Source organism: Folsomia candida, unplaced genomic scaffold (genome assembly GCF_002217175.1).
Source record: "Folsomia candida strain VU population unplaced genomic scaffold, ASM221717v1 Fcan01_Sc015, whole genome shotgun sequence".
Classification (NCBI taxonomy): domain Eukaryota; kingdom Metazoa; phylum Arthropoda; class Collembola; order Entomobryomorpha; family Isotomidae; genus Folsomia; species Folsomia candida.
Window position 1 is genome coordinate 305212 of NW_019091207.1, and position 26006 is coordinate 331217.

Consider the following 26006-nt stretch of genomic DNA (forward strand, 5'->3'; position numbering starts at 1 on the left):
GAAAGAAAGGTGGTTACAGGAAATTCCTTGGGGCGAAAAGTTTTCCGAAAGTTGAGGAGAAGTGCGTATGTAGGTTTGAAAGACAGTGGAGGCGAAGAGGTTTTCACCCTGCGTGCTGTATCCGAAATTCGGATTCCGAATTACCCGTGTACACATATACTTGCTGTATGTATGAGTTGATTAAGTACATCAATGAAAGCAGTGGGTCCTCTTCGGAATGATAATGATCTCCCTTGAGCTATTTGATTTCGACTCGTTTCGAAGAAGGAAAAGAAGATGGTTCTCGATGATAAACTTGGAACTCGAAGAAGCCAGTTAATACTTCCTAAATCACTGACAAGAACCAGACCAGAAATAAACCTAGATCTACTTTCTCCAGGAAATATCTAGTATAACGCTCTCTCCTACACTACGCAGCAATTAAATAGGCAGTGAATCCAGTGTTTCGTTAGTTGGATCCCTATCATCCATTCAGAATGGAGGTTTCTCAGCGTATGCGATCAGATTTTGGGCAAATTAGTGTCAATCTATGGCAAATTTGGTTAGTATGAAATTTGCGAAAGACACGATCTCCCAATGGGCACGTTTGGCAGAGATATTTGCATCCGAAGAGGAGAAAGTGTGCTTAAAAATCGACAAATTTTACACTTTCCAAATTTACTGCGCGCTTTCTCCTCTTCGGATGCAAATATCTCTGCCAAACGTGCCCATTGGAAGATCGTGTCTTTCGCAAATTTCATACTAATTAAATTTGTCATCGATTGACACTAGTTTTCCAAAATCTGAGAGCATACGCTGGAAGACCTCCCTTGTGAGAAGAAGAAGACGGAATAATAACTTCTTCCTAAGTTGGTACTTACGTTAGAGAGAGATATATTGTCAAAGTAGGATGGATTATGAACCATCGAAAACTCACGCAACTAATGTAATGCAATGAAGAGCTGCTTTCAATTGGGGAAGGAGAAAGTTGGCTCTGCGAGAGTAAAAGTAGTGCTACTTTTCCCATTATGCTAAACTCTGTGTAACAATATTCCTCGATCACAGACTCGATACTGGCCAAGTAAACGTTTCTATCCAACTAAAACGGGAAATTGTGTAAGATTGGGCAGTGGCCGCGGAGAGAGGGGCAATGTCCCCACGGTTCTTATCGTCCTCCCGTGTTATATAAATCGATCCCTCCCCTATCCTTCAATGTTAACGTCCCCAGATGTCCCCACAGCCTCCGCGGCCACTGAGATTTAGAGTAACTAACTAACTAACGATGTAGCAGCTTTCTAAACTTTCTCCTTTATGCATTGGCAGCAGCGAGAAGTGGGCCTCATTTGGTAATGAAAATGGAGAAAGAAGAGAACAAGACCGAATTAAACTGATCTGGCGAGTAGAACGTAATCCACCAAATTTTGCAAAGTTTTAGTTTCCCCGATTATCTCACCAGCAGCAGTGATCGAGCTATTTCTCTTTCCATAAAGTGAACATATTTCTGACATTTCACGGCTCAAACAGCCTGTCTCATTTTTTGCGATTGGTTTAATTCCTCAAATTCTAAACTTTCCCGTTGGAATTGCAATTTTCACGAGAGAATTTATAATGGTGAAAGTAAATTCGCGCTTTGCAAATTCATTTCATGTGGGACATGATGGAAATTAAGGATATTTCTGAAATTTCAAAAGCTTAGGTCATTTTTTGTAAGTTCTCCCCCTAGATTCTAAAATTTCGAAATGGTGATTTTCACCCGGGAATTTATAATGGAAGTGAAAGTAAATTCGCATTTTGCAAATTCATTTCACATGGGACATAGCAATTAAGCATATTTCTGATCTTTCACTGCCTAGGTCATTTTTTTGCGAGTCGTTTCATTTCTTAAATTCTAAACTTTCAATGGAATGACAATTTTCACCCGGGAATTTATAACGGTGAAAGTAAATTCGCATTTTCATTTCACGTGGGGTATGCATGCATAAGCAATATTACTTATGTTGCCCCATCGCATTAAGCGATATGGGAATGATGATGATGATATCATCGCATTAAGCCTCGTGCCGACGGAGTGTATTGGTTGCCGGAGGAGGAGAAAGTGTGCAAAGTTAGCAGCCATTTGTGAGTAATTATCTGTTAATTTGCCTTGAGAAAGGCAAATTAATTCTTTGCACTCCAAAATGTGATAGTAAATTAGTTGCTGACATTGCATTCCTCTACTTCGCAGTAGGCACTGCACGACGGTCCCCATTTGTTGTATGGACATATATTCCTCTCTCGAACACCAGGGTTCCTGCGCCTCATTTGTCCTCAATAGTCGGCATTTCATTACATAATTCCGTCCTCCTCGTCGTTGTTCATGTACGGCTGTAATTATCTCGTGAAATTGAGAGCAGTACGTTCAACTTCTCCAGTTCAACTTTATGTTTGACTTTAGAATAGAAGTTTGTCGGGGATGGATGGATGGATGGAGGGTGATCTTCCCAAATTCTATTTGTAGTGGTCATGACAAATTAGTTTCTTCTTCTCTGGCAGTGTTGTGTCTTTGTCATATATAGTCAGCCACCCCATCCTTCTGCAAGGGAGGTCTCCCAGCGGGTGCTCCTCGATTTTGGGTAAACTAGTGTCAATCGATGGCAAATTTAGTTAGTATGAAATTTGTGAAAGAAACGATCTCCCAATGGGCACGTTTGGACGAGAAATTTGCATCCCAAGAGGAGAAAATGCGCCTTAAAGTCGACAAATTTTACACTTTCCAAATTTACGTTTTCTCCTCTTCGGATGCAAATATCTCTGCCAAAAGTGCCCATTGGGAGATCGTATCTTTCGCAAATTTCATACTAACTAAATTTGCCATCGATTTCTCATAGTTTGCTCAAAATCGGAGAGCATACGCTGAGAGACCTCCCTTGTTAGGTAATTTTTGGTACGGTAGTAAAAGCAGAAATTGTCTGGCTGCTCCTTCTCTTCTCTATTATGCATTTGTAGAATTGTCTCTAAATAAATTCCTGGAGGGGAAGTTGTAAAATTGTAAAATGCAGCGTGGGGAATTACACTCTGGTAATTAATGGAAGCAGCAGCAGCCAGCTTTCCCTTCCGTTTGGTTCAAGAGAGCCACGATTTAAATTAGGTACGAAGTGAAAAGTGGTGAAAAATGTGAGGAAATTTGTTTCGAAATCTCTTCTCGGAAATGTATTTAGCTGGCAGGCAAAACCTTTTCCTTTCGTAGGAAACATATTTGTGTGTGCGTGGATGAAATAAACCGTTTCAAACGAACATAAAAAAGTGGCGTCACGCAGTAAAATAATGCATGAAAATTATGTGCTTTTTGACGTTTGACCTCATCCTCAAGGTCATAGACTGGTCAGAAACATTGACCGTGTTGATTTCATTTCATGGTCAAATTTCCTTAAACTTTCCCCATACGAAAATCGATCGAAAACAAAAAATTAGACACACAATGACAAAGACGGAGTTTAAATATGCTGACGCGTTGTGTCGATATTCCGGTTAGGGACGGACAGACGGACGGACAAAACGATCACAAAAAGCGGCTGACGCCTCTAAATAATACTGTATTCTTCTCACAATAATTCCTTCTCCTCCGTTTACACCGAATGCACTTGTCTGCTCATTGACTGCAGCAGAAAATGTATGCATGCACGCAGTCACGAGTAAACTTCCGACTTCCGCACTTATGATTGCCTTGGGGAGCAAGGAATAACAAATATGTGTACAAGTGAGCACACATTTACACCATTTACTATGCAGGCACACAACAAACCTAATGAGCAATTAGTCCTGGGCACGACGGCATACAAATTTGGGCAGCAGCAGAGCAAATTTGACACAAGAGAGTACAGAAAACACGAGAAAAAAAAGAAGGGTTTACTTTTACTTGGTGTTCAGCATGTTTCTCATTTTAACGGAATAAGCCCTTTGGTCTCAGTGGCCGCGGAAGGGTGTGGATAGAGGGGCAAGGTCCCCACGGTTGTTCGATGTCCGCAATATCTCCTCGTCTTATATAAACCCCTCCCTCCCCCATCCAACAATATCAATGTCCCCAGATGTCCCCACGGCTTCCGCGGCCACTGCCACTGCTCGCTAATGTACAAGTTTGGTTAGTTTTGGTTGTGGTGGTGCGGTTGGTGTGAGGAAGGAGGCAGTTTGCTTGGGATTCATGCCTAGCTCGTAGAAACGACCCATCATTCATTCCTCACCCATCCTTCCGTTCCAATAATGTTTGTCTCTCGAGATGTCCCTTAATAGGAAGTGTGTTCCCGGTCTAAACTGATCGTAAATGAAGACCCGCTCCTGCCAAAGTAAAGTCTTTACAACTTTCTTGTCAAAAAATATCAACATCAAGCTCGGTCGTCGGAGTCTTAGCAGACAGTGGCCGCGGAAGGGTGGGGACGCAGAGGGACAGTGTCACCACGGTTATTCGAAGTCCCCATCATCTCCCCCTCTTATACAAACCCCTCCCTCCCCTATCCTACAATTTTAATGTCCCCACCGCTTCCGCGGCCACTGTTGCCGCACTGTCGCATCTTCCTCTTCTTCTTTTAAATCTCTAAACTAAAGTAGTCACACTCGGGTGAAAAATCCTGTTTTAAAAAGTCACTAACCACAAAATACGCACTCCACTCACCCTTTTCGAATTTTGGCCAAATGAAGTTGATCTGGCTGGCTGGCGTGGACCCAAAAATCGGGCAGAAAAAGTAAACTCATCCCGCACTTTGTTCTTTTTCCTGTTCGCTCGTCCACTTTCTTTTCTGGGTGGAAGCAGTTGAGCTGAAACTGAATGGGAGAGAGGGAATTGGATATTAACAAATGGCAATGAGAGAACAATACGAAACAATGACAAGGACATGCACACATGGGAGACCAGTGGCCGCGGAAGAAGGGGAGGGGACATATGGGGACATTCACACATTAATATAAGACAGTTGCATAATATGGGGACATCGAACAACATAATCATCGAATAATAATTGGGGGAACATTGCCCCTCCGTCCCCACCCTTCCGCGGCCCCTGCCTACGAGTCACATACAACAGTTAGTTTTCCCATAGAGGAGGGAAGATTCTTGATTTTTTCTGGCTGAATATGTACTTCAATTCGTTCAACAAGACGTGTCTTTTGGGTGACAAATGATCTCAGATCTCCTGTCTTTTCTTCCTTTCATTCACATCATCCCAACCTTGGAGAATGTGTGTGTGTGTGCATTATACATGAATCATCATCCAGATATTGGTTCATGGTCAGTGGCCGCGGAAGCGGTGGGGACATTAACATTGTAGGATGGGGGAGGGAGGAGTTTATATAAGGTGGGGAGATGATGCGGACATCGAATAATCGTGGGGACATTATCCTCACCCTTCCGCGGCCCCTGTTCGTGGTACATCTTCTCAAGGGAAAAATATCTAGAAAGAAAGCGAGCGAGGCACGCATTTCGCATTCAGATTCAGACAATGCCGACGTCCTTCCTTCCTCCACGTCCACATCCTCGTCTGGTTTTTGTGCACTTTCACCACCACCACTATTCAACCGATGCATTGTTATTATTTGTGGTGGGGTGATACAATGTATAAATAAAACAATGGGAACCCAGCCACTTCAGCACGAACGAACTGTTTGGACTGGAAGAGTGACAACAAGCTATTTTATACGTGCGTATTACACAAATCATTAAAGTGGAATGTGGGTGAAAGCGAGGGAGAGGAGAGAAATTTGTTTGGAGAATCTATCTTGTCACCGCTTTCTCTTTTATAGGGGGCGAAATTCCACGCTTTTTTTAGAGCTGGGTAGGTATGTATATTCCCCTCTATATTTTTCTGGGTATATGGTACTTTTTATTTTTAGAGGTTTGTATGTACACGAGTGGAGAAAGCAAGTTGGTAATTCAGTGACGCGAAGTGAGTGAGTGAAGTATGAAGGGTAATGAAGTGTAGTATTTTTCTGTGTTTACCTACGATTAAGTTTTCCCATACGTACGTAGGCGCAGTGGCCGCGGAAGGTGTGGGGACGTTAATATTGTAGGATGGGGGATAGGGAGGGGTTTGTATGACATGGGAAGATGGTGAAGGCATCGAATAATTGTGGGGAGATTGTCCCGGTGTCCCCACGCTTCCGCGGCCACTGTTCTTTTGGCATTATCATCATGGAGCATGTACACAAGTGGCCACGGAAGCCGTGGGGACATCTGGGGGCATTAACATTGTAGGATAGGGGATGGACGGGTTTATATAGCATGGGGAGTTGATGCGGACATCGAATAAACGTGGGGACATTGCCCCTCTGTCTCCACCCTTCCGCGGCCACTGGTTGGAGGAATGGAGAGGAAAATGAAAATGAGGGTGCGTACTACGCCGATACACATAAATCGTTTCATGATAAAGTTGACATAGTGCAACAGCAGCAAAGAGAAAATATATTTATATTCTCGCGACGGAGAACAGCAGCTGCATCGGAGAGCACTGATAAAAATGTTGAATGTGTTCCGTACCTATTTTACTCCTTAATTTTATGGGGACTCAATCTGCCACCACAACTTTTGGCAGACTGACTGCTTGAGCAGAATATCAGCTGGCTGGCTGGCATGAAAATAACAAATTACTGGGATCGTATGTACATTTGGATTTGGAGCACTTCATCATAATTTTGCAGCACGTACAAGAAAAGAGAAAGTCATGCTGGTGGTGGTGGTTAAAAGAGAAATGTTTTTAGACAGATGTGTCTAAAAACTTGGAATGTATTTACAGCACAGCAAAACATACATACACATCCTCTTAGAAAACTGGTATTAAATCATCACCGCTCGGTTACAGCGGAATCATCACGCAGGAACCGAACCACGTGCTCGGTGAAAGTTTATCATCCAGAAAGCGGATTCATGCGTTCTTAGAATTAGAAAGCTGGTGTTAAGTCATTACTAACCGGAGTTCAAGTATGACTCGGTACTGGTAATAATAGACATTACCGTCTAGTAATGTCGTAGTAATGAAAAAATTACCACTCAAAAATTTGTCAGAAACAAATTATGTATACACTACCAATCGGGTAGAAAGTTATTACCAAATCTATACCAGTATGGAGAACGTATGTGACTTCACATTTTTAATAGTGTAATGTTGTGGTAACGACAAATTTACTACTAAAAAACAAACTACTACCAATCTGGTAGGAAGTTATTACCAAACCAATACCAGTACGAAGTATATATATCTGACTCTACAAGATTTTTAACAGTACTGTTACCAAATCTATCTCCCAATCTTTCTAATATTTCATGACTTTCTCCATTTACAAATTAAATTAGAGAGGAAGTCATTTTATGTTATTTTTGCGAAATTTCACCCAATCGAAGTCTAGGTTCATCCTTAACGGAGAAAGTAGATATGTACTTGGCTGGAATATGTAGTAATCCCAATCGAGGACAGGATCAGTGATTGGGATTGTCCTCCATATTATTTATGGCCGTCTTATAGAATTGTAAATTACAAAAAGCACGAACATCCCGGAGAAAGTGGAGCATACTTTCGCCCGAATTGGATACGAAGCCACGCTGACAATGAACAGAAGCACATTATCAAATTCAAATCCAATTTTCCAATAAGCTTCTTCATGTGTTGATATCACTCACTCGCTACCGGGCCAGCACAATAAATGAAATTGGGAGCGTTCTACCACCAGTGGCCGCGGATGAGGGGGGGCCAATGTCCCCACGGTGATTCAATGACCCCATCCCCATCATTTGTTCATATAAACCCCTCCTTCCCCTATCCTACACTGTTAAAGATGTGTGGAAATCACACATACACTCCAGATTTAGTAATAATTTGGTAGTAATTTGTCTCCAAATGGTAAATTTTCATTACCAAAACGAACTACACGGCAATGCTTGTTATTATTACCGTGCCTGTGAAGTGATATACAGTGTTAGAAATCTGGTATAGTCACGCAGCTAATAATAATTTCTAGGCATTAAACCTGCTACCGCTTGGTATTAAATTAATACCTGTTCGTAAAAATCTGATACCGATATGGTACAACTTGAATAGCGAGACGAAATTAGTTATCAATACAACTTTGGTCTAGCCATGTATGAATATCACTCCGATTGGTAATGATTCTTAAGAATCTACTATTTTAGTGTCCCCACATGTCCCCACCGCTTCCGCGGGCACTGTCTTCTCCCACCACCACGCGGACCCAACCCACCTCATGATTTTTCCTCTTCCTCCTCCTCCTCCTCTTCTTCTACAAACTTAATGAATTATGGTTCACCGGAATGGAAATAGGGAGAAAGAAGAAGAAGTAAAATACGGATTAGCGTTTGGCTTTCAAAGAACTTTCTCCTCTTTAAAGGAGCAAGAAACTATTGGAATTTCTCCTCACTCTCCGACATGAAAGGGAATAATGATAAGCTTCATTCATTCCCAGGTTTGAATAAACGACTAAAATAATGAGTGTTGGGTGACAAATGAGATTTAAATGTTGGGAAGAAGCAGCCTGGACAAAGTGCGGTGTGGAATTACGCGTCCTCAATTCATGAGATTCCTCCTCAAGGAGCCAGTGGCCGCGGAAGCCGTGGGGACATTTGGGGACATTAACATTGTAGGATAAGGGAGGGAGGGGTTTATATAAGATGATGCGGACATCTAACAACCGTGGGGACATTGTCCCTATGTCCCCACCCTTCCGCGGCCACTGCCTCCTGAATCTTAGAGTCGAGAGGAGGAAGAAGTAAAAGAAAATAAATGGGATTCCTCCAACATTTCTGCTTAATGAGATTCCGTTATTATGAAATGATTAGAATTAGAATTGACTCGAGTCTGATTGGAAGAAGAAGCAATTCAAACTAAACTTCAGGTGAACTTCGATTCCTCCTCGGAATTTCTGCATAGTTTCATTTCACGAATTGGCAATAATTTCTGGAAAGTGTCCGCCACGAAATTGTCTCAAGTCTTCGCAGTCAAATATATGTAGGACGACAAACCAAACAAACTCTGATCAAAATCAATTGCAATCATTGCGAAGGAAATCATCCGGTTATACATAAAGGGAAGAAATACTCTAGCAGGTAGAAGGGAAGAGACAGTGGCCGCGGAAGGTGTGGGGACATGTGGGGACATTGCCATTGTATGATAGGCGAGGGACGGGTTTATATAACATGGGGGGATGATGGGGACATCGAATAACTGTGGGGCATTGTCCCTCTGTCCACACGTTTCCGCGGCCACTGCATAAAAGTATGTTATGCTTGTATACTCAGTGGCCGCGGAAGCCATGGGGACATGTGGGGACATTGCTATTATAGGATAGGGAAGGGTTTATATAAGATGGGCAAAAGATGCCGATATCGAATAACCGTGGGAACCTTGTCCCTCTGTCTGTCCCCACCCACACTTCCGCGACCACTGACAAGGAAGTTATCGATTAAACGAAATAGGAAGCAGGAACGATTTTTTTTCCAATGCGGATGTGTGTTCTGTTCTGTTCTGTTTTTGGGAGAACAAGTAGTGCAGAAAAAATGGTGAAAGTCTGAACAGAATCCTTAACCTCGAATGGAATATTATTATATCGAAACCAGAATAAAGTGATCTAGTAAACTGTCCAAATTCTATTTGTTTTTTTTCTCGACTTTCTCCCCGTCTGGTTCGGACGTTGGGTGGATTTCCACTTTCCCAATTTTCCACTATCTCTCGCTGCTTTCTCCTAACAAAACAAAGTGAGTTCTTGTAAAACAAGTCCCGAAAACTATTTATTGTTAGTGGTCTGCGTCTACATGACTGTTTTCCTGGCATGCCAAATGCCAGGATACATAAATAATCGTCTATCTTGCTTGCTAAATATTTGTGCGAAAATCATGCAAAATATTGGAATTGTTTTCTGTTAGTGCTACAAATTAGATATGGTTCCCGATCTGATTAGATATTTGGAAAGTTTGCACTTATTTCATTATCCTCGGACTAAGATTGGTGACAGCTTTACTATCAGCTTGTCGTATCCTTCGTCCTGGTCCCCATCCGGCTTGATCATTACCAGTGGCCGCGGAAGGTGTGGGGACATGTGGGGACATTAACATTGTGGGATAGGGGAGGGAGGGGTTTATATAAGATGGGGAGATGATGGTGACATCGAATAACCATGGGGACATTGTCCCTGTTCTGTCCCCACACCCTTCCGAGGACACTGACAGCGACGTAACACTTAATTGTTGGAATGTATACTTATACAAGTCACGAAGATCAGAAGTAGAATCAGTGGCCGCGGAAGGTGTGGGGACACTGCTATTATAGGGGAGGGGGTGTACATAACATGGGGAGGTGATGGTGACATCTAACAACCGTGGGGACATTGTCCCCCTTCTGTCCCCACACCCTTCCGCGGCCACTGCCAGCCACGTAACACTTAATTGTTGGAATGTATACTTCTATAAGCCTAAAAGATCAGAAGTAAAACTACAAAAGACATACTATAAGCCCGTGACGGGACGTAATGCTGGCCTCTCTAAGAAAATGGATCCTTCATTCATTGATTGAATAGGAGGAAAGGAACGCGAAGACGGAAATCTAATTTCGTTTTGTCCAATCTAATTGAATCTAATCCAATCTAAACTATTCTACTTTTACGCCATGACATATCTGCTACATACCCTTTCCAAAACCACCACTTTTATGTACGAGAAAGAGAGACACAAATTCACTCCAATTCATCGCATCGAATTCAACTGACAGTAATTTAATTTAATCTGTGAAATTATACGGGAGGAGGAGGAAACGCGTACGTTCATTTGTTGTGAGGGTGATCTTGTATTGGACAGGAAGTGGATAATGAGTCTGTGACTTGATTCAGTTCAATGTGTGGTTCAATAATTGATGTGACAAGTCCCCATTTTTCTGGATGAGCTTAATTATTTTATTTGCTTGGGTTGGGTGTGGATTGGATTGGATTTTGTCTAAAAATATAAAGGAATATTTTTTTATATATAATGCGGAAATGCAATCTGGTATTTTCTGGATGAGTTCTAACAATGGAGGCGCAAACCATGTTCAGCGCAGATAACTTTTTGACCATGTTAGTTTGGAAGACCAAGTCTTTAGAAACAACATTTGGTTTGGCACTTGAGCAGATGCGCAAAATTCGCCACTTTATAGGCGCCGCAAGTTCGCAAAAATGCTTGATTTTTCAATGCACGGTCGAGCGCGAGCTCATTTTTTCCGTCTCTGTCGCTCACTCTCTCGCTCCGACGCGAAGATATTGACGACAATTGACGTCGTAATCCTTCATCATCCCCATTTTTCACCAATAATTCCGAATTGTTATATTTTTAACTATAAATTTTGAAATTAATTCACCCGGAATTTCGTAATTTGATAAGATTTTTGGACAAGAATTTCTGCAATCCTCTGGTCTGCATAGGGTCTTTATCGTCACAGTCAAAACTTTTCTGAACAAGGTATAAAAATTATTTGACAACAGAGTGTTGATACTTTCTATTAAGATAAATTTTGTTTATAACATTACGAAATTGGGGGAAATTTATAGTTAAAAATATAACAATTCGGAATTATTGATGAAAAATGCGGATGAAGGGTTGCGGGGTAAATGCCCTCGCGTGGAAGTGAGAGAGTGAGCGACAGAGACGGAAAAAAGCTGAGCTCGCGCTCGACCGTACATTGAAAAATCAAGCGTTTTTGCGAACTTGCGGCGCCTATAAAGTGGCGAATTTTGCGCATCTGCTCAAGAGCCAAACCAAATGTTGTTTCAAAAGACTTGGTCTTCCAAACTAACATGGTCAAAAAATTATCTGCGCTGAACATAGTTTGCGCCTCCATTGTAAGTAATTATTGTTTCGTTGCGTGTGGATTTTTATAATGTGTCTAAAAAAATAAGTTTCTGGAATTATTTCCGCAGTAGTATTTGATCAAGTTTGGACTATTTTAAGTCAAATTTTTAAAAATTAGTCAGAAATTCGCACATTTTGGCTTGTATCGCGAAAACCATCAATGGACCACCCCAAAATTATTGCAAATTCGTTATGCAAATTTTAAGCCATCAAGCAGCAAATTTCTTACAGCGCGAAAAAAACACTATTTCATTGTGCACCTCTGTACTAAATATGTCCAAATACAAAGAAATTATCGTCCCGATGGAGAAATATATAACGCGGAAATGCAATTTTTATCCGAATAAAAAGCAATATTAAGTCAATATTTAAGCGGGTTAGTAGGCTATGATTGTTATTACACAACTCTCTCGCTCTCTGTGGTTGATGATCACGTCGTGAAAGCGGAAATGATTATGTTTGCTTTGGCTGAGTAAGGTTTGATGGGTGGATTGGATGTTGTTGGAGGGAAGTAATTGTCCATTTTCACCTTGTCCAAATTACCTGCTCATGTATCATTTTCCGCCCCACCTGTCAAAATACTTGTTAGTATACGACGTTGCAGAAAGATTTGGTACGTAGTTTCAGCTCTCTAGGGAAAGTGGCCGCGGAAGAGTGTTGGTGGGGACAGAGGGGCAATGTCCCCAGGGTTGTTCGATGTCCCCATCATCTCCCCATCTTATATAAACCCCTCCCTCCCCCATCCTACAATTTTGATGTCCCCACAGCATCCGCGGCCACTGAATACACAACATACACACAGGTCTCTAGAAGTTTCAGCTCTCTAGAAACAGTGGCCGCGGAAGCGTGAGGGGGGACAGAGGGACAATGTCCCCCCAGTTATGGGATGTCCCCATCTTCTACAAACTTGTCCCTCCCCCATCCTACAATTTTAATGCCGCCACAGCCCTTCCGCAACCACTGAACACATACACACACGGATCTCTCTAGATGCAATAATGTTACATCACAGAAACAATTACACAGCGATGCTGATGATGATATTAAAGCGGACCTGAAATGACTTACTACTCTTCCCCCGTGTATTTTCCAATCGTCGTGTGGGCTCATGGGTGAAATTGGATTTGCTCATTGTTACATCACCTTTATTTACCGTCTGTCGAGCCAGCCAGCCAGCCTACGAGATACATACGAGATTATGTTTTGACCAAGCTAAAAGCAACCCAAACAAAAATTGATGCTTACTTATCAGAGTATCTCTCAAACGAAGTATGAATGACATCGTGACTCATACATATGCACAGTGGCCGCGGAAGGGTGTGGGGACAGAGGGACAATGTCCCCAAGGTTGTTCAAGGCTTCCATCATCTCCCCATGTTATATAAACCCCTTTCTCCCCTATCCTATATGCAATTTTAATGCCCCCAGATGTCCCCACGGCTTCCACGGCCACTGTTTGTACATGATAAATAGTGATGATAATGCCAAACGAACAGTTGCCGCGGAAGTGTTAGGACAGAGGGACAATCTCGTCCCCACGGTTATTCGATGTCCCCATCTTATATAAACTTCTGCCTCCCCCATCCTACAATGTTAACGTCCCCCCATGTCCCCACACCTTCCGCGGCCACTGCCCATACATACATACATATGTAGCACGTAGCGTTGTTGTTAGTACATCGTCAGTCGGGCTACAAACACGCTTAGCATCCCCACATCGATCTGAACCAATTAAACGTTTCTTTATTTATGTAAGCATTGCCCCCAAAAGGGTTTAATTTTAACGACTTGGACAGCGTCGCGTTCTCAAAAACAAACCAGACGGAAATAATTATTGCATTGATTGTCTCCTAAATGTTGAATGTACCCCCGATGATTAGTGTCCGTGTTAGGGGGCAGGCATACCTATCTGTGTACATACATATGTACGTCATTTGTCGTAAATATGTGGGTGAATTGGTCACGTCACGCTGTCTCAAATAATTGAAGAGCTAGCGTCGTTTCGTTTGTTTGCTTTAATGTTGCAACAATTCTCATTTTTATTTACTTTTGCCCCCAAAGAAAATCAATCAGCTTGTGCTAACGGGAAATTTTCTTTGGCATTTTTCAGATAACCAGACCACAAGCAGAGAGAAAGGTCAGCTTTCCGGAAATCCAATCCAGGTCAGACCAAAGGTTCCCACAACCCTGAATTTCTTCTTCACCACCACGATAACCTCATCACACTAAAAAGAGAAAGTCAGACGTGGAGGAGAAAGCAGTAATTTTAACAAAGTGGAACCACCATGAACTAAGAGCTTAGCAGTTCCCCTCATAAATAAATAATTCTTCAAAAAAATACGCTCCCCCCCTTGTCCAGAAAGTGATGTAATGTAATTCTAAAACAGTTTTAGGAATGTGAGTGAAAGTGAAAGTGAACTCGCAAACAGACATTTATAATATTCGGAGAAAGCAGCCGCGGAAAGAAGTTTATTGGAAAGAATTGTACAGTGGAAATGGTGAGATATGAGGAACAATGAGCATCAACTTGGTGGTCGTGATGGAGAAAGTGGGGATGCGACCAAGCTGAAAAAGAAAGCTAGCTCTCATAAAAGAATTTGGCACCCGCACTCTGAAAGTTGTTGTGCTGGTGCCATAATGAAATCGCCGCCATTGTCAGGGCCGCCACCATCCCCAGTGAAATTCCCACTTGGCAGAGGAGGAGGAGGAGGAATGCTGCCGAGATCATTAACATCTTGGCGGACTTTATGGCCCGGACTGGTCGTGGTTGCCTTTCTATTGGTTTTTTGTTTGGGCAGTGTGGGAGGCACGGAAGACTGGACGTTACAATGTCCCACGGGCTGCAAGTGTACGTGGGTGTCGGGGAAGAAAACTGCAGGTGGGTATTTTTGCACAAATTAATTCTAAAAGAATGTTGTTCGAGTGGGGAGGAAATTCTGGGCTTAAATCTTGGTCAGATTGTTGAATTGCATGCAGTTTTCGGTGTTTCGGGTGGTTTAACCACGGGCAAGAAATAACGGAGAAAGTGTTTTTTTTGTAGGTACATATTTTGACCTGGAAGAAATGCAAGGCGCAAGAAATTGCGCCCCGCCGCTATAATTCTTAGGGCGAGTGACTGTGCGCGCATATTTCGAGCACTTTCTCCGAATTTCTTGAACCAAACCTGCAAGAAACGAAACACTGGAAATTTTTATCATAAAATATGACTCAAAATGGGACCTTTTTTCAAGCTACACCTGTATCCACTAGCGAGTTATGTTAAAAAATCGAGCCAAAAATTAGGAGTCACGTGACACATCTTTCCGTTGAATGGCCCATTTGAAGAAAAATATTAGCGGTTTAGTTCAATTTTGAGCAAATTTTCTCTTGATTTTTCCTAAACGGGGCGAAAACCAGGGAGGAATGCGAACTTTGACCCCTAATATTTGTCTTCAAAGGGGCCATTCAACGGAAGGATAAGTATCACGTGACTCCTAATTTTTGGCTTGATTTTTTGACGTAACTCGCTAGTCGATCACGGTGTAGCTTGAAAAAAGGTTCCATTGTCAGTTTGAGTAACATTGATTGAGAAGAATTTTCCTTCTTGTAAACCAATTAAGGAAAATAGTTAATAAATGAGTGTTGTGACATTTCCATGATTTTCATCCATTTTTTATCCTGCGTGCCCTAGATTGCCGAGGTTCTCACTGGACCTCGATCCCTTCTGGGTTGAGTGCAGAAGTACAAGTGCTTGAAATGGGTGGGATTACAATAAAATATTTACCGAAGGACGCGTTCAAACAAGTTGGGCTTGTTAATCTACAAAAAGTGTTTCTACAGGTAAGGACTTATCGATTGATTGAATTGTTTCCCGTTTATGAATTAAAACACTGAATGAATTTTAACCTTAATTTTTCAGAATTGTCGGATCGAACGAATCGATCGCGATGCTTTTCGTGACTTGACGATTATGATAGAAGTAAGTGACAAAAATCATTCATGAACAATTTTTTAAGGTTCCATTGTATACGGGTTTTGAATTTAAATTTTTGTGTCTCAACTTTCCCCTGTTCCATGTATTCAAATGGTGATCTTGAAACCTGTTCCTGTCCAAAAAATGAAGATTTTATTGCCTCCAAAAATTAATAAATTTTAGATTGGAAAAGTTAGGTTAAAATTTTGATTTTTTTCTTCCATCACAAAATAAATATAAAATAGATAAAAAATTGTAATGGATTATGCGTGTAAATACGTATAGAATAATACATTATTACGTGATGGATATATGTATATATAGTGGTATATGCTAAGTGTACTTAATTATGCACCTACTGCAAATACTCTGTATAAAATACATGCATTACCATTGGAATAGGTTCGTGATCCTAGATTGGAGCTACGTGCGAGAGTGATATAGGAAAGAGATATGATGATTTAGAATGAGTGCCAATTATAAGACCGAAACGATTTATGGTTTAAAGCTAACAGGAGAGATTCCGTAGAGCTCAGCACAATAATCAGTTTCAGAGATAATCTAATTAAGTATGTAGAAGAATTTGGATAAGAACAAGCTATAGGAATTTCGGTACGAATTACTAATGGAAATAATACTCACGCTATAGCAGTATCACTAATGTGTACAGGGCATGGTAACCCGCAATCAGTAGAGATCAGTCCTCTATCTGACACGAAGATATGTCACTTAGTATAAGCGGTTCCGGTTACCGTGAGATGCTACCTGTGGTATGGTAAACACCGTGTATCGAGTGTAGTGTAGGCGAGATAGCCCTGTCTTCTGTACATTGGTCGTACAGAAGCCCAGATTGCTTGTGAGAATCTTTGCCTACCCAAAATTCCCTGCTCGACACAAACTGTATCAGACTTTACATGGAAAATCGGTCTTTTGAATTATCGTTCGGAATGAAAATGATACAGTATCGAAATGTGGCAACTTCTCATCTTTCTATTCATGCATTAATCTCTGAGCTATGTTAAGTATGAAACAAGTTATCACGGAAAAACTATAATTCCTATTTTCTCACTATTGTGCATTACTCTACAAAATAATGAGAAAAAAATCAAAATTCTAACTTCCAAGCTTTACAAATCTAAAATTTATCGACTTTTGGATGGAATAAAATCTTCATTTTTTTAAAACGAGATGAACCGGTTTCAAAATCACTATTTGAATTCATGGAACAAGGGAAAGTTGAGACACGACACAAAATTTCAATTCAAAGCCCTCATACAATGGACCCTTAATAATTAGAACGATGATGGTCTAACCTAATCTATTACCGAATTACAGTTAGATTTGAGTGGTAATCTCGTATCTGGAATCGAGATGGAAACTTTTGAGTCGAATGTAAGACTGCGTGAGTTGAAGTTATCGAAGAATCCTTTAACAAAGTTGACTGGATCCTCATTTCCGGTAAATTAAGCATTGACGACATACATTTAATTGATAAAAATGACATTAATTAATCCATAATTTCATACTTTTAGCCGCTAATGTACCTTAAGCTACTCGACCTATCAGGTAAATATGTACCAAAATTGTATTTAATATTTCATGCTTAATAGCACATTTAGATAACTGGTTATCTAACTTATCAACTTATCAGATTGCCAATTGTCCACCCTGCCGAAGAAGGCGTTTGAAAAATTGAGCGTTTTAGAAAGTCTCTCCTTATCCGGGAATCGCTTCACTTATCTTTCCAGAGTAAGTACTTTATGACTAATTTGCATCACAACTCGTAATTATTTAACAGCTACTTGCATACTTTTTCAGTCAGTATAAATACATAACTAATTTGCATAATGACTTATGATTATTTTTAAGGAGCTACTCAAACCCCTGACTAAATTAAAAAGTTTACAACTCGCCGGAAACCCGTGGAAGTGTGATTGTAAGCTCATTATTACTTTTGATAAGTGTTTTAATTATCGTATTAAACTTTTACGAACTTCTTAAAACAGGTCGTCTTAAAACCCTGCGCGATTGGGTTATCCAGGTATGAAATAGTTTCAAGTGGTTTTTCAATGGGGAAATTATTAAGTAGTTTTCATAATTTCATTTATCTATTTCATTAATTTCAGAAAAACTTGTTCCAACATCACACCCGATGTGCGGAACCTGCAATTGTCTCAAATTTCGCGTGGGATCAACTTGTTTCACTTGATTTTTCTTGTAGACCGGAAATTGTTAGGTATGAAATAGTATAGTTAGTTTTATTAATTATGATTATAATTGTGCCTAAATGCGTAGAACAAAGGTAAATAAGGCGTTAACTCATGATTTTTTTTTTCAGCGTACAAATTAACGGGAAGCCTACGGATGCTCTCCTCGTGCATACCGATATTGGAAGCGACATAACGCTCCAGTGTCTCGTACGGGGAAATCCTCCCCCCGACCTCAAGGTGACAAACAATTAATGATACCTGCTCATAAAATAGTTGTTGAATAATCCTGGTAGAAATTACCGTATCGAGTAATTTACAAAATCTCGGTGCATATTGTATTCTGCATATTTTTTTTTTACATAATCCTGGCGAAAATTTCTGTGCGTTTTATTCTGCAGAACCGTATTGCTAAATTTTGCGTGCATAGTTGTCTGTAGATGTACAATTTTTCTGCAGAAAATCTGGCCAAATTTCTGCAGGGACTGGGTCCAAATTTAGATTAGCTAAGTTTTATGCACAAATCGCTACAGTTTTTGTCCAGAAACTTATGTAAAATTTCTGAAGAAAATGGTCAAAAATTTCTACCAGGGAATGCAATAATTCATGCATGCTTTTGATTGGTCCTTGTTACATATTTAATTAATATTTAATTTTTATTTAACCTTCAGTGGGTCAGAGACGGTCAAGTGCTGACCAATAACTCACGGTAAGAATTTTCAAAAAAAAAATTTCCAGCTAAAAAAATTTCCAAAAGTTTTTAGGAAATTTAAGTTCGAATTTACATTTACATAGCTCTTACGGGAAATCATACTACCTTCACATTGGCGGAGAGGAAGGGTGGGAATTGGAGGATCCATACTCGAATACGGACGACTATCGGGGCCGGTGGGTAAATTTGACGATACAGAAAACGGATCCAGAGGATGCGGGGGAATACACGTGTGTCGGAAGCAATTCGGGAGGCGTGGTGGAGAAAAATCTCACACTCAATTTTCAAGATGTGCCTTCCGGAGCTGGAGTTGGTCACGGATTAGGTGGACTTGCCGCTGGAGCTTATCGAGACACGGGATGGTACGGGGAACAGATTTAGGGCTATTTTTCACATTATTCTCGTACAAGGGAGGGTTCCTAGAGGATGCCCTCAGATTTTGGGCAAACTTGTGTCAATGGATCACAAATTTGAAAGTTGATGGATACGAATTTGCAAAATACTTTGCTCTTACTTAGGCTTGTCACCTCATTTGCATATATAAATCTCACTGTGCCAATTTTTTGCAATGCGGGCTTTCCATGTTGAATAAACTTTATGTCTCTCGCGAATGCGTCAAATTATGCAAATGAGGTGACACGCACAAGTGATTCCACTATACACGATCTTCCAATGGGCACGTTTGGCTGAGATATTTGCATCCGAAGAGGAGAAAGCGCACAGTAAATTTGGAAAGTGTAAAATTTGTAAACTTTAAGGCGTGTTTTCTCCTCTTCGGATGCAAATATCTCTGCCAAACGTGCCCATTGGGAGATCGCGTCTTTCGCAAATTTCATACTTATTAGCTCACACTGCGTAGCACGAGAGCTATTGAATTCCTCCTGTCCGTCCGTCCGTCTGTCTGTGTGTTCACGAGTTTTTTGCATCAATTGATGCTAATTAATAATCCCCATGACCATTATTGAATAAATTAGACGCACCATTGGGGTCGAACAATCCGTGGCGCAAATGGTGCGAATTAATTGTGCAAAATAGATCGAGAAAGGACTACAATTTTGGAATAGGTAGCACCGTTGGTACCGAACAATCGGTTATTTAAACTGATGCGAAACAATTGGGGGAATCGATGCGAACCGCACCAAAACTGCAGAATAACTGATGAAAATAGTAACAAAAATTTGACACTACGGAATCATGATTTCTTGACAAAAACCTACAGTGTGCAGTGTTTATATAGCCCGAGTCAGGGACAGAGTCCTCTTCCAAATGTTTGTCAAGTGACCGGTACAAACCAACTACTAATAGTAGTTGGTACCGGTCATTATGGGGAAATTTTTGTCGATTGCGAATTATTCGCAATCGTCGCTGCAAAATTGCAGCTTCTTTAACCAATTCCAAAAACCCCACTGGGTCCTCCTGGCAAAAAAATCTTAAAGTTTACTTTACATTTATTAAGCTAATCTAACCCTGCAGGACCATGCCAACTTTTAGTCGTCTACGCCCGTTTTCCAAACCAATGGGGGTGACCAGTGTGTGCAAAAAGTCAGCCTTGTTGCTATTTGTTCCTATTTGCCTATTTGCCTTTTTGCGTGCCTTTTTGAACTGTATAGAAAACGCAATGAATAGCTTTCACTTTAATTTTATTTCTTCTCATCTCGCCAATTCAAGTATGACCAATTTCTCGAATATCAGTTACCAATTTTTAAAATAGCTTATGGGTCACCCCCTAGGCTACTCTAGTTCCACTTTGTTCGCTTTTAACTTGATATACTTCCATACGAGACCATTAAGTATCACCATACCGAATTTCATCTTTTTAAGACAATTTATAAAAATCGGTATGGGCCACCCCCTAGGATCGCTCCACATAAAAATTTTACTAATTTAACTTCATATTATTTCATTAGGAGCTATTAGAAACGTCAATGGTAAATTTCAGCTCAATTAAATGATTTTCAAAAATCGATATGGGTCACCCCCTCGGGTCCCTCCAGATAAAAAATTTGACCAATTTCATTTAATGTTCTTCCTTAAACCCCATACGCAACCTATCTACCAAATTTCAACTCGATATGACGATTTTGACAAATCAGTATGGGTCACCCCCTAGGGTCTTTCAAAATAAAATTTTTTAAAACTTAAATTCATACTCTTTCATTAGACACCATTAGCAACCTCAGTGCCAAATTTCTGCCTTCTATGACAATTTTGAAATTTTGATGCATAATACCCCATCCACCTATATGACCCCCACTGGTCAACCACTTGACCGATTTCGCCCATCTTCGAACTTAACTCCTCATTTGCCCCATACTACATGTGTAGCAAATTTCAAGTCGATAGGATGAGTTTAACGAGAGTTATCGTAAGACGGACAGACGGACGGACGGACGGACGGACATGATGGTTCCATAAGCCCTGACTCGGGCTAAAAATTTAAATTATGTCAAAATTGGATATTTATTTTGTCGCCTTATTCTACACCATTGGTGCAAAACTACATGACCTGTATTTAGGTATTCTACCTGATTATCCTGCACCATTGTTGCAAAATTTTTTGAAAATTCTACATCTATTTGTTCCATTATTCTGCACCATTGATGCTAAAACATATAAATTTTATACTTGCGGTTATTCAGCACCTTTGGTCCGAATTTAAATCAAAACTATATTAGCTCACCCTGCAAATGCTTATGCACATATTTTGTCGGCTAATTCGGCACCATTGGTGCAAAGTGATATTCAAATTATTGCAGGGTGAGCTACTTCTAACGTTACTACGGTTTATTAAATTTTTGATCGATTGACACTAATTTTCCAAAAAAATCGGAGAGCATACGTTGGGAGACCTCCATTGTTAGTAATAAAAAGATAGTATACTTATCACACATGAAACCTCCACAGGATCTGGATTCTCATCACTACCCTCGCCGTTCTCGTATTTGCCACCACGCTGATCACTCTCGTCTGCTTTTGTTCGCGGAGAAGACGCGTGAAAACAACCAGAGCACAAGATCTCAAGGTAAATCTCCACAAAATCTTCAATATCTCGGCTAAAAATCTGTTATAAACTCGTCTTTCCCCTTCTTCTCAATCACCAAATGCCCAGTGTCATGTCACAAAAACACGCTTTTCCTTTTGTTTTACTTTCTCTTATGGTTTTCGCTGTAGAACGGAATTGTTGGCATGATTTAAGTTTTAAGTTGATGTATTAGTATTTCCCTCATTTAAAAAAAACGTGATTCGGTTAAGATTCATATTTGCGTAAAGGGGACGTCCATATATTACGTTATCAAAAAGGTGGGAGGGTGGTTTAGGGTCGTGTATCTTACTAGTGTTCAGTGGCCGCGGAAGCGAGTGAACAGACAACCAATGTCCCCACGGTTATTCGATATCCCCATCGTCTCCCCATGTTATAGAAACCCCGCCCTCCCCTATCCTACAATGTTAAGGTCCCCACCTGTCCCCACGGCTTTCGTAGTCACGTGCTCATGTCCAGTTTAAAAGGAGTCTGATAGGAAAGGGGTGGAAGGGTAGTCTAAAAATCTTTTTTTTTCTTCTAACGTAATACGTGGACGTTCCCACACCACCCAGAAAAGTTCAGCAGGTTGGTATTTTTAGCTAAATATCGATGCATGCACATTCCAAAGGGCGATTATCTCAGGCAGTGCAGCGCGTGGGGAAAGGAAGCATGTGACCAAGGAACGAGGGGATTATGCAGAGTAAATATTTTAGCTAGAGACGCAAAATCAATGCACGATCATGAGCATGTGTGCACCCACTTATTCGCAATGACACCGTCACACGGACAGCAGACAAGCTCTCGTCAGAGTGACACAGTGGCCGCGGAAAGCTGTGGACAGGGGGGGACAATGTTCCCACGGTTATTCGATTCGATCTTGTACAAACCCCTGGAATGCTAATGTCCCCACAGCTTCCGCGGCCACTTCTGTAACGTCACCCCTTCTGGGAGAAAGGAGACGATTCTGAGTACGGTGTAGCACAGTTTGGATTTGGCACTTTGATCTTCATCCTAATAAATATGGTTGTTAGCATATTGAGAGAATGAGTAATGTGCATGAAGTTGAAGTGGGTGAAAGTTCAAAGCATTCACCCATCCGGAGCAGCAGTGGCGATTGATCTGTAAGTAAAACTTTTCCAGTCCCATCGTCCCATTCCCGAACACTTGAAAGATTCAGATGGACGTTCGTTCAACGTAACGCAATCATGCCGTAATGTGATACACTCTAAAGCGGGTTATTAGATATATTACCTACATACCTGCTTAACCGTTTTGTCTCGGGACATCCAGTCCAATCCAGGGCAGGAGTGGAGTGGATATAGGCTAACTTTTGTAACCGAGTTTGTCAAGTTTAATGACATGATTTCTTGTCCGAGTTGTCAGTGTTTCGTTCAGGTGAAAGTAACCGTTTGCAAGAAATAACGGAGAGAAAGTGGTTTCTTGCAGGGGAATATTTTGACCTGCAGGAAATGCTAGGCGCAAGAAATGACGCCCCGCTGCTGTAAATACTTCATACGGCACATGGCTAAATGGCGCATATTTCTTGCACTTTCTCCCAGTTTCTTGCATTTTATTGCTTTGCACTGCAAGAAATGTATCAAATCTGCAAGAAACGAAACACTGAATGCAAGAAACAATGAAAAGAAAGTGGTTTCTAGCAGGTATTTTGACCTGCAAAAACTATGCTATTCTCCGCCGCGCATACTTGATGCGGCGCATGGCTAGATGGTGCTTATTTCTTACATTGGTAACCCAACCTTTCTTACATTGGTGCAAGAAATGTAGCAAATCCGAAACAATGTCCTCCTAGTTTCACTTTGTACCCTATATTTCCCTCCATAATAGCTCAAAAAAGGTGAAGAAAGCCCCCCATAATACGTATACCGCTTTGTTTTTGCTTCTCTCCCCCCCCCATCCTTGATTGGCGCACAGACTTCACATCACGACACAGAGGAGACAGAAGAGTTGTGTTCTAATGGAAAAGCTAAGAGCGGCGGAATTCTCTCTCCAGGGATGTTTTTATCCTGTCATTCCCTTTTTTCTAGAATGATGGCAAGCTGAACGGTGGAGGATCGGGGTACATCGAGTGCCCCAACCTGTCCTCGTCCACATCCTCGAAATCCTCCAAGTTGGACCCCCAACTCACAAAAATTCGCGATTCCCCCACGTCCTCAGCCCCCACGCCCCGATTTTCTTCGGGCGGAGACCCTCCCCCCTCATCCCTTCAGCACTTGAGAAACTCCGCATCCTCCAGTCCCTCATCCCACCAGCAGCAGCATCACCAACAGTCGCAAACTCATCCCCCGTGCCCCACTTCCTCCCTGGCGCAGACTGGGCGGCACGGGAAATCCGTCACGGTCCCGTGTTCCGCCGATGTCGAGCTCACATATCGCATTAATCCGATGCATTGTACAAATAATTCCCCGGCGAATAGTGGGGGCGGGGGCGGAATGGGGGGAACTTACACCCGAAGGCCGACCAGGTGCACGTTTCAACGGGAAGATTCCTCCAACTCCACCTCGAATGGTCCTTCGTCGTCTTCCACATTTTGTGATTCTTCTGGTCAATATCAACCCATCTTTCACCATGAAATGATAGAACTGCATCCTCCCTCTAATTCCTCGCCGGGCTCCCGAATCGGGGTTTTAGACCCGGTAACACCATCTTCACAGAACTCGGGAACAACATACTTTCACCATCACCACCATCATCCTTCGCCTTACAATAATCCCTCGGCAGAGATGATTCTCGTGTCGCAGCAGGCAGACGAAAAAGAGATCGTGCTACCACCCCCGTTGCAGTTTGGACCGTCAAGAAATACGGCCTGCTGTACAAACATGCAGCAACAATACGAGCATTGTTGTGGGGGTTATGTACAACAAAATCATGGTCACCACCATCACCCCCACGTCCACCCCCACAATAATAATTCCCCCTACCCCCAAAACAATGAAAAATCCACCCGCTTCGAAAACGACAATCTCGTCGTTATGAGTCGCACGACCGAGTGTCAAATTCCCTCCCCGCCTTCCTCCCTGGTTCCAGTGCACTCCTTCTGTCCCAGTAATTACGCCTCGATCTCGAGAAGCATGCGATTACCGGAGAAAGTCCCGCCCCCACCGCCGCAACGCGATTTGACGACGTATGCAACCCTCTCCTGCAATTATAACCCGCTCGTCGACAAGGCAGCTCATTTATCATCGGCACAACAGCAGCAGTCGCCAAGTGGCTCAAGTTCATCGTACAATACGCGTGCTTTTGAGCAACAACAACAAAAACATAATAATTGTTCAGAAAGGGAAAATAATTCAATGAAATGCGGGGATCAAGAGGAGTCAAGGAGCAGTCAGCAGCCAATTTTGACACAAAATCAGATAACAAAGGAAACCCAGACGGGCGGAGGGGGAGGGGTGGAGGAGAGTTGAGAAACGGAATGCGGACTATGTGATTAACTTAATTGCTATGTTGCTTGTTTACCAAACACACATCACAACCTCATCTAAAACGATCAAGATTCCAAAACCAGGTCCGGTTTAATGACGATAAAAACCTTTATTCAATATACACACAAATATTGCCCAACAGGCGAAATTTCTGTTGCTACTTTCTCCATTTCCGGGACAGGAGGGAGGGGGGAAGAGGAATGATGACAGGTTGAGTTGACGGGATGGATGGATATTTCCTCAGTTGACAACTTGACACGTGGAGGGAGTGGAGTTGAAAAATCGGCTTTTTCACTTTTTTCATCAACACATTTGAGGAACAATTTGGGGGTGAAATCGATACAGGGCCAGTTAAATATTAATCCTCTAATTAGACAAAATTGGAGTCAGCTCTGTTACGGGAGGCCGCCTTCGATTGGATGTGAGATTGAAATTATGATACACATAATACCACCGCTATTTATAAGATTTGCTAATATACAAGTTTATGGTTTTGCTGTGTAACTCACCTCAAATATTTGGTTTTATGTATTCATTCATTTGCAAAAGATTAATAATAACACGACCCTTATTTTGCAAGTAATAATGCGGACTAAATTAGTTGATGATGATTTCGTTGCCTTGCATGACTCGAAATAGTCGAAATTGGGTGTTATTAAGTTTATGGTTTTATGTATTCAATCAGTGACCAGTGGCCGCGGAAGGGTGAGGACAGAGGGACAATGTCCCCACGGTTGTTCGATGTCCGCATCATCTCCCCATCTTATATAAACCCCTCCCTCCCCTATCATCCTACAATATTAATGTCCCCACACCTTCCGCGGCTACTGACGGTTTTTCGAC

The 26006-nt window shown here is 41.6% G+C and overlaps 1 protein-coding gene across 4 annotated transcripts in view; it reads left to right on the forward strand.

Moving 5' to 3' along the window:
- Positions 1-26006, forward strand: part of LOC110856326 — a 71883-nt gene that overhangs the window by 43362 nt on the left and 2515 nt on the right. For 3 of the 4 annotated variants that reach the window (XR_004836233.1, XR_004836234.1, XR_004836235.1), the window contains 14 exons: positions 13938-14705; positions 15498-15646; positions 15726-15785; positions 17115-17237; positions 17312-17345; positions 17431-17528; positions 17649-17715; positions 17786-17820; positions 17906-18015; positions 18118-18226; positions 18658-18695; positions 18782-19060; positions 21603-21720; positions 23766-25584. Coding sequence is in view for 1 of the 4 variants with exons in the window: in XM_022104811.2 (XP_021960503.2) it covers positions 14333-14705; positions 15498-15646; positions 15726-15785; positions 17115-17237; positions 17312-17345; positions 17431-17528; positions 17649-17715; positions 17786-17820; positions 17906-18015; positions 18118-18226; positions 18658-18695; positions 18782-19060; positions 21603-21720 (1593 nt within the window). In the remaining 3 variants the exon portion in view is untranslated. The remainder of the gene's footprint in view (positions 1-13937; positions 14706-15497; positions 15647-15725; positions 15786-17114; positions 17238-17311; positions 17346-17430; positions 17529-17648; positions 17716-17785; positions 17821-17905; positions 18016-18117; positions 18227-18657; positions 18696-18781; positions 19061-21602; positions 21721-23765; positions 25585-26006) is intronic. The other variant, XM_022104811.2, reaches the window with a different exon arrangement.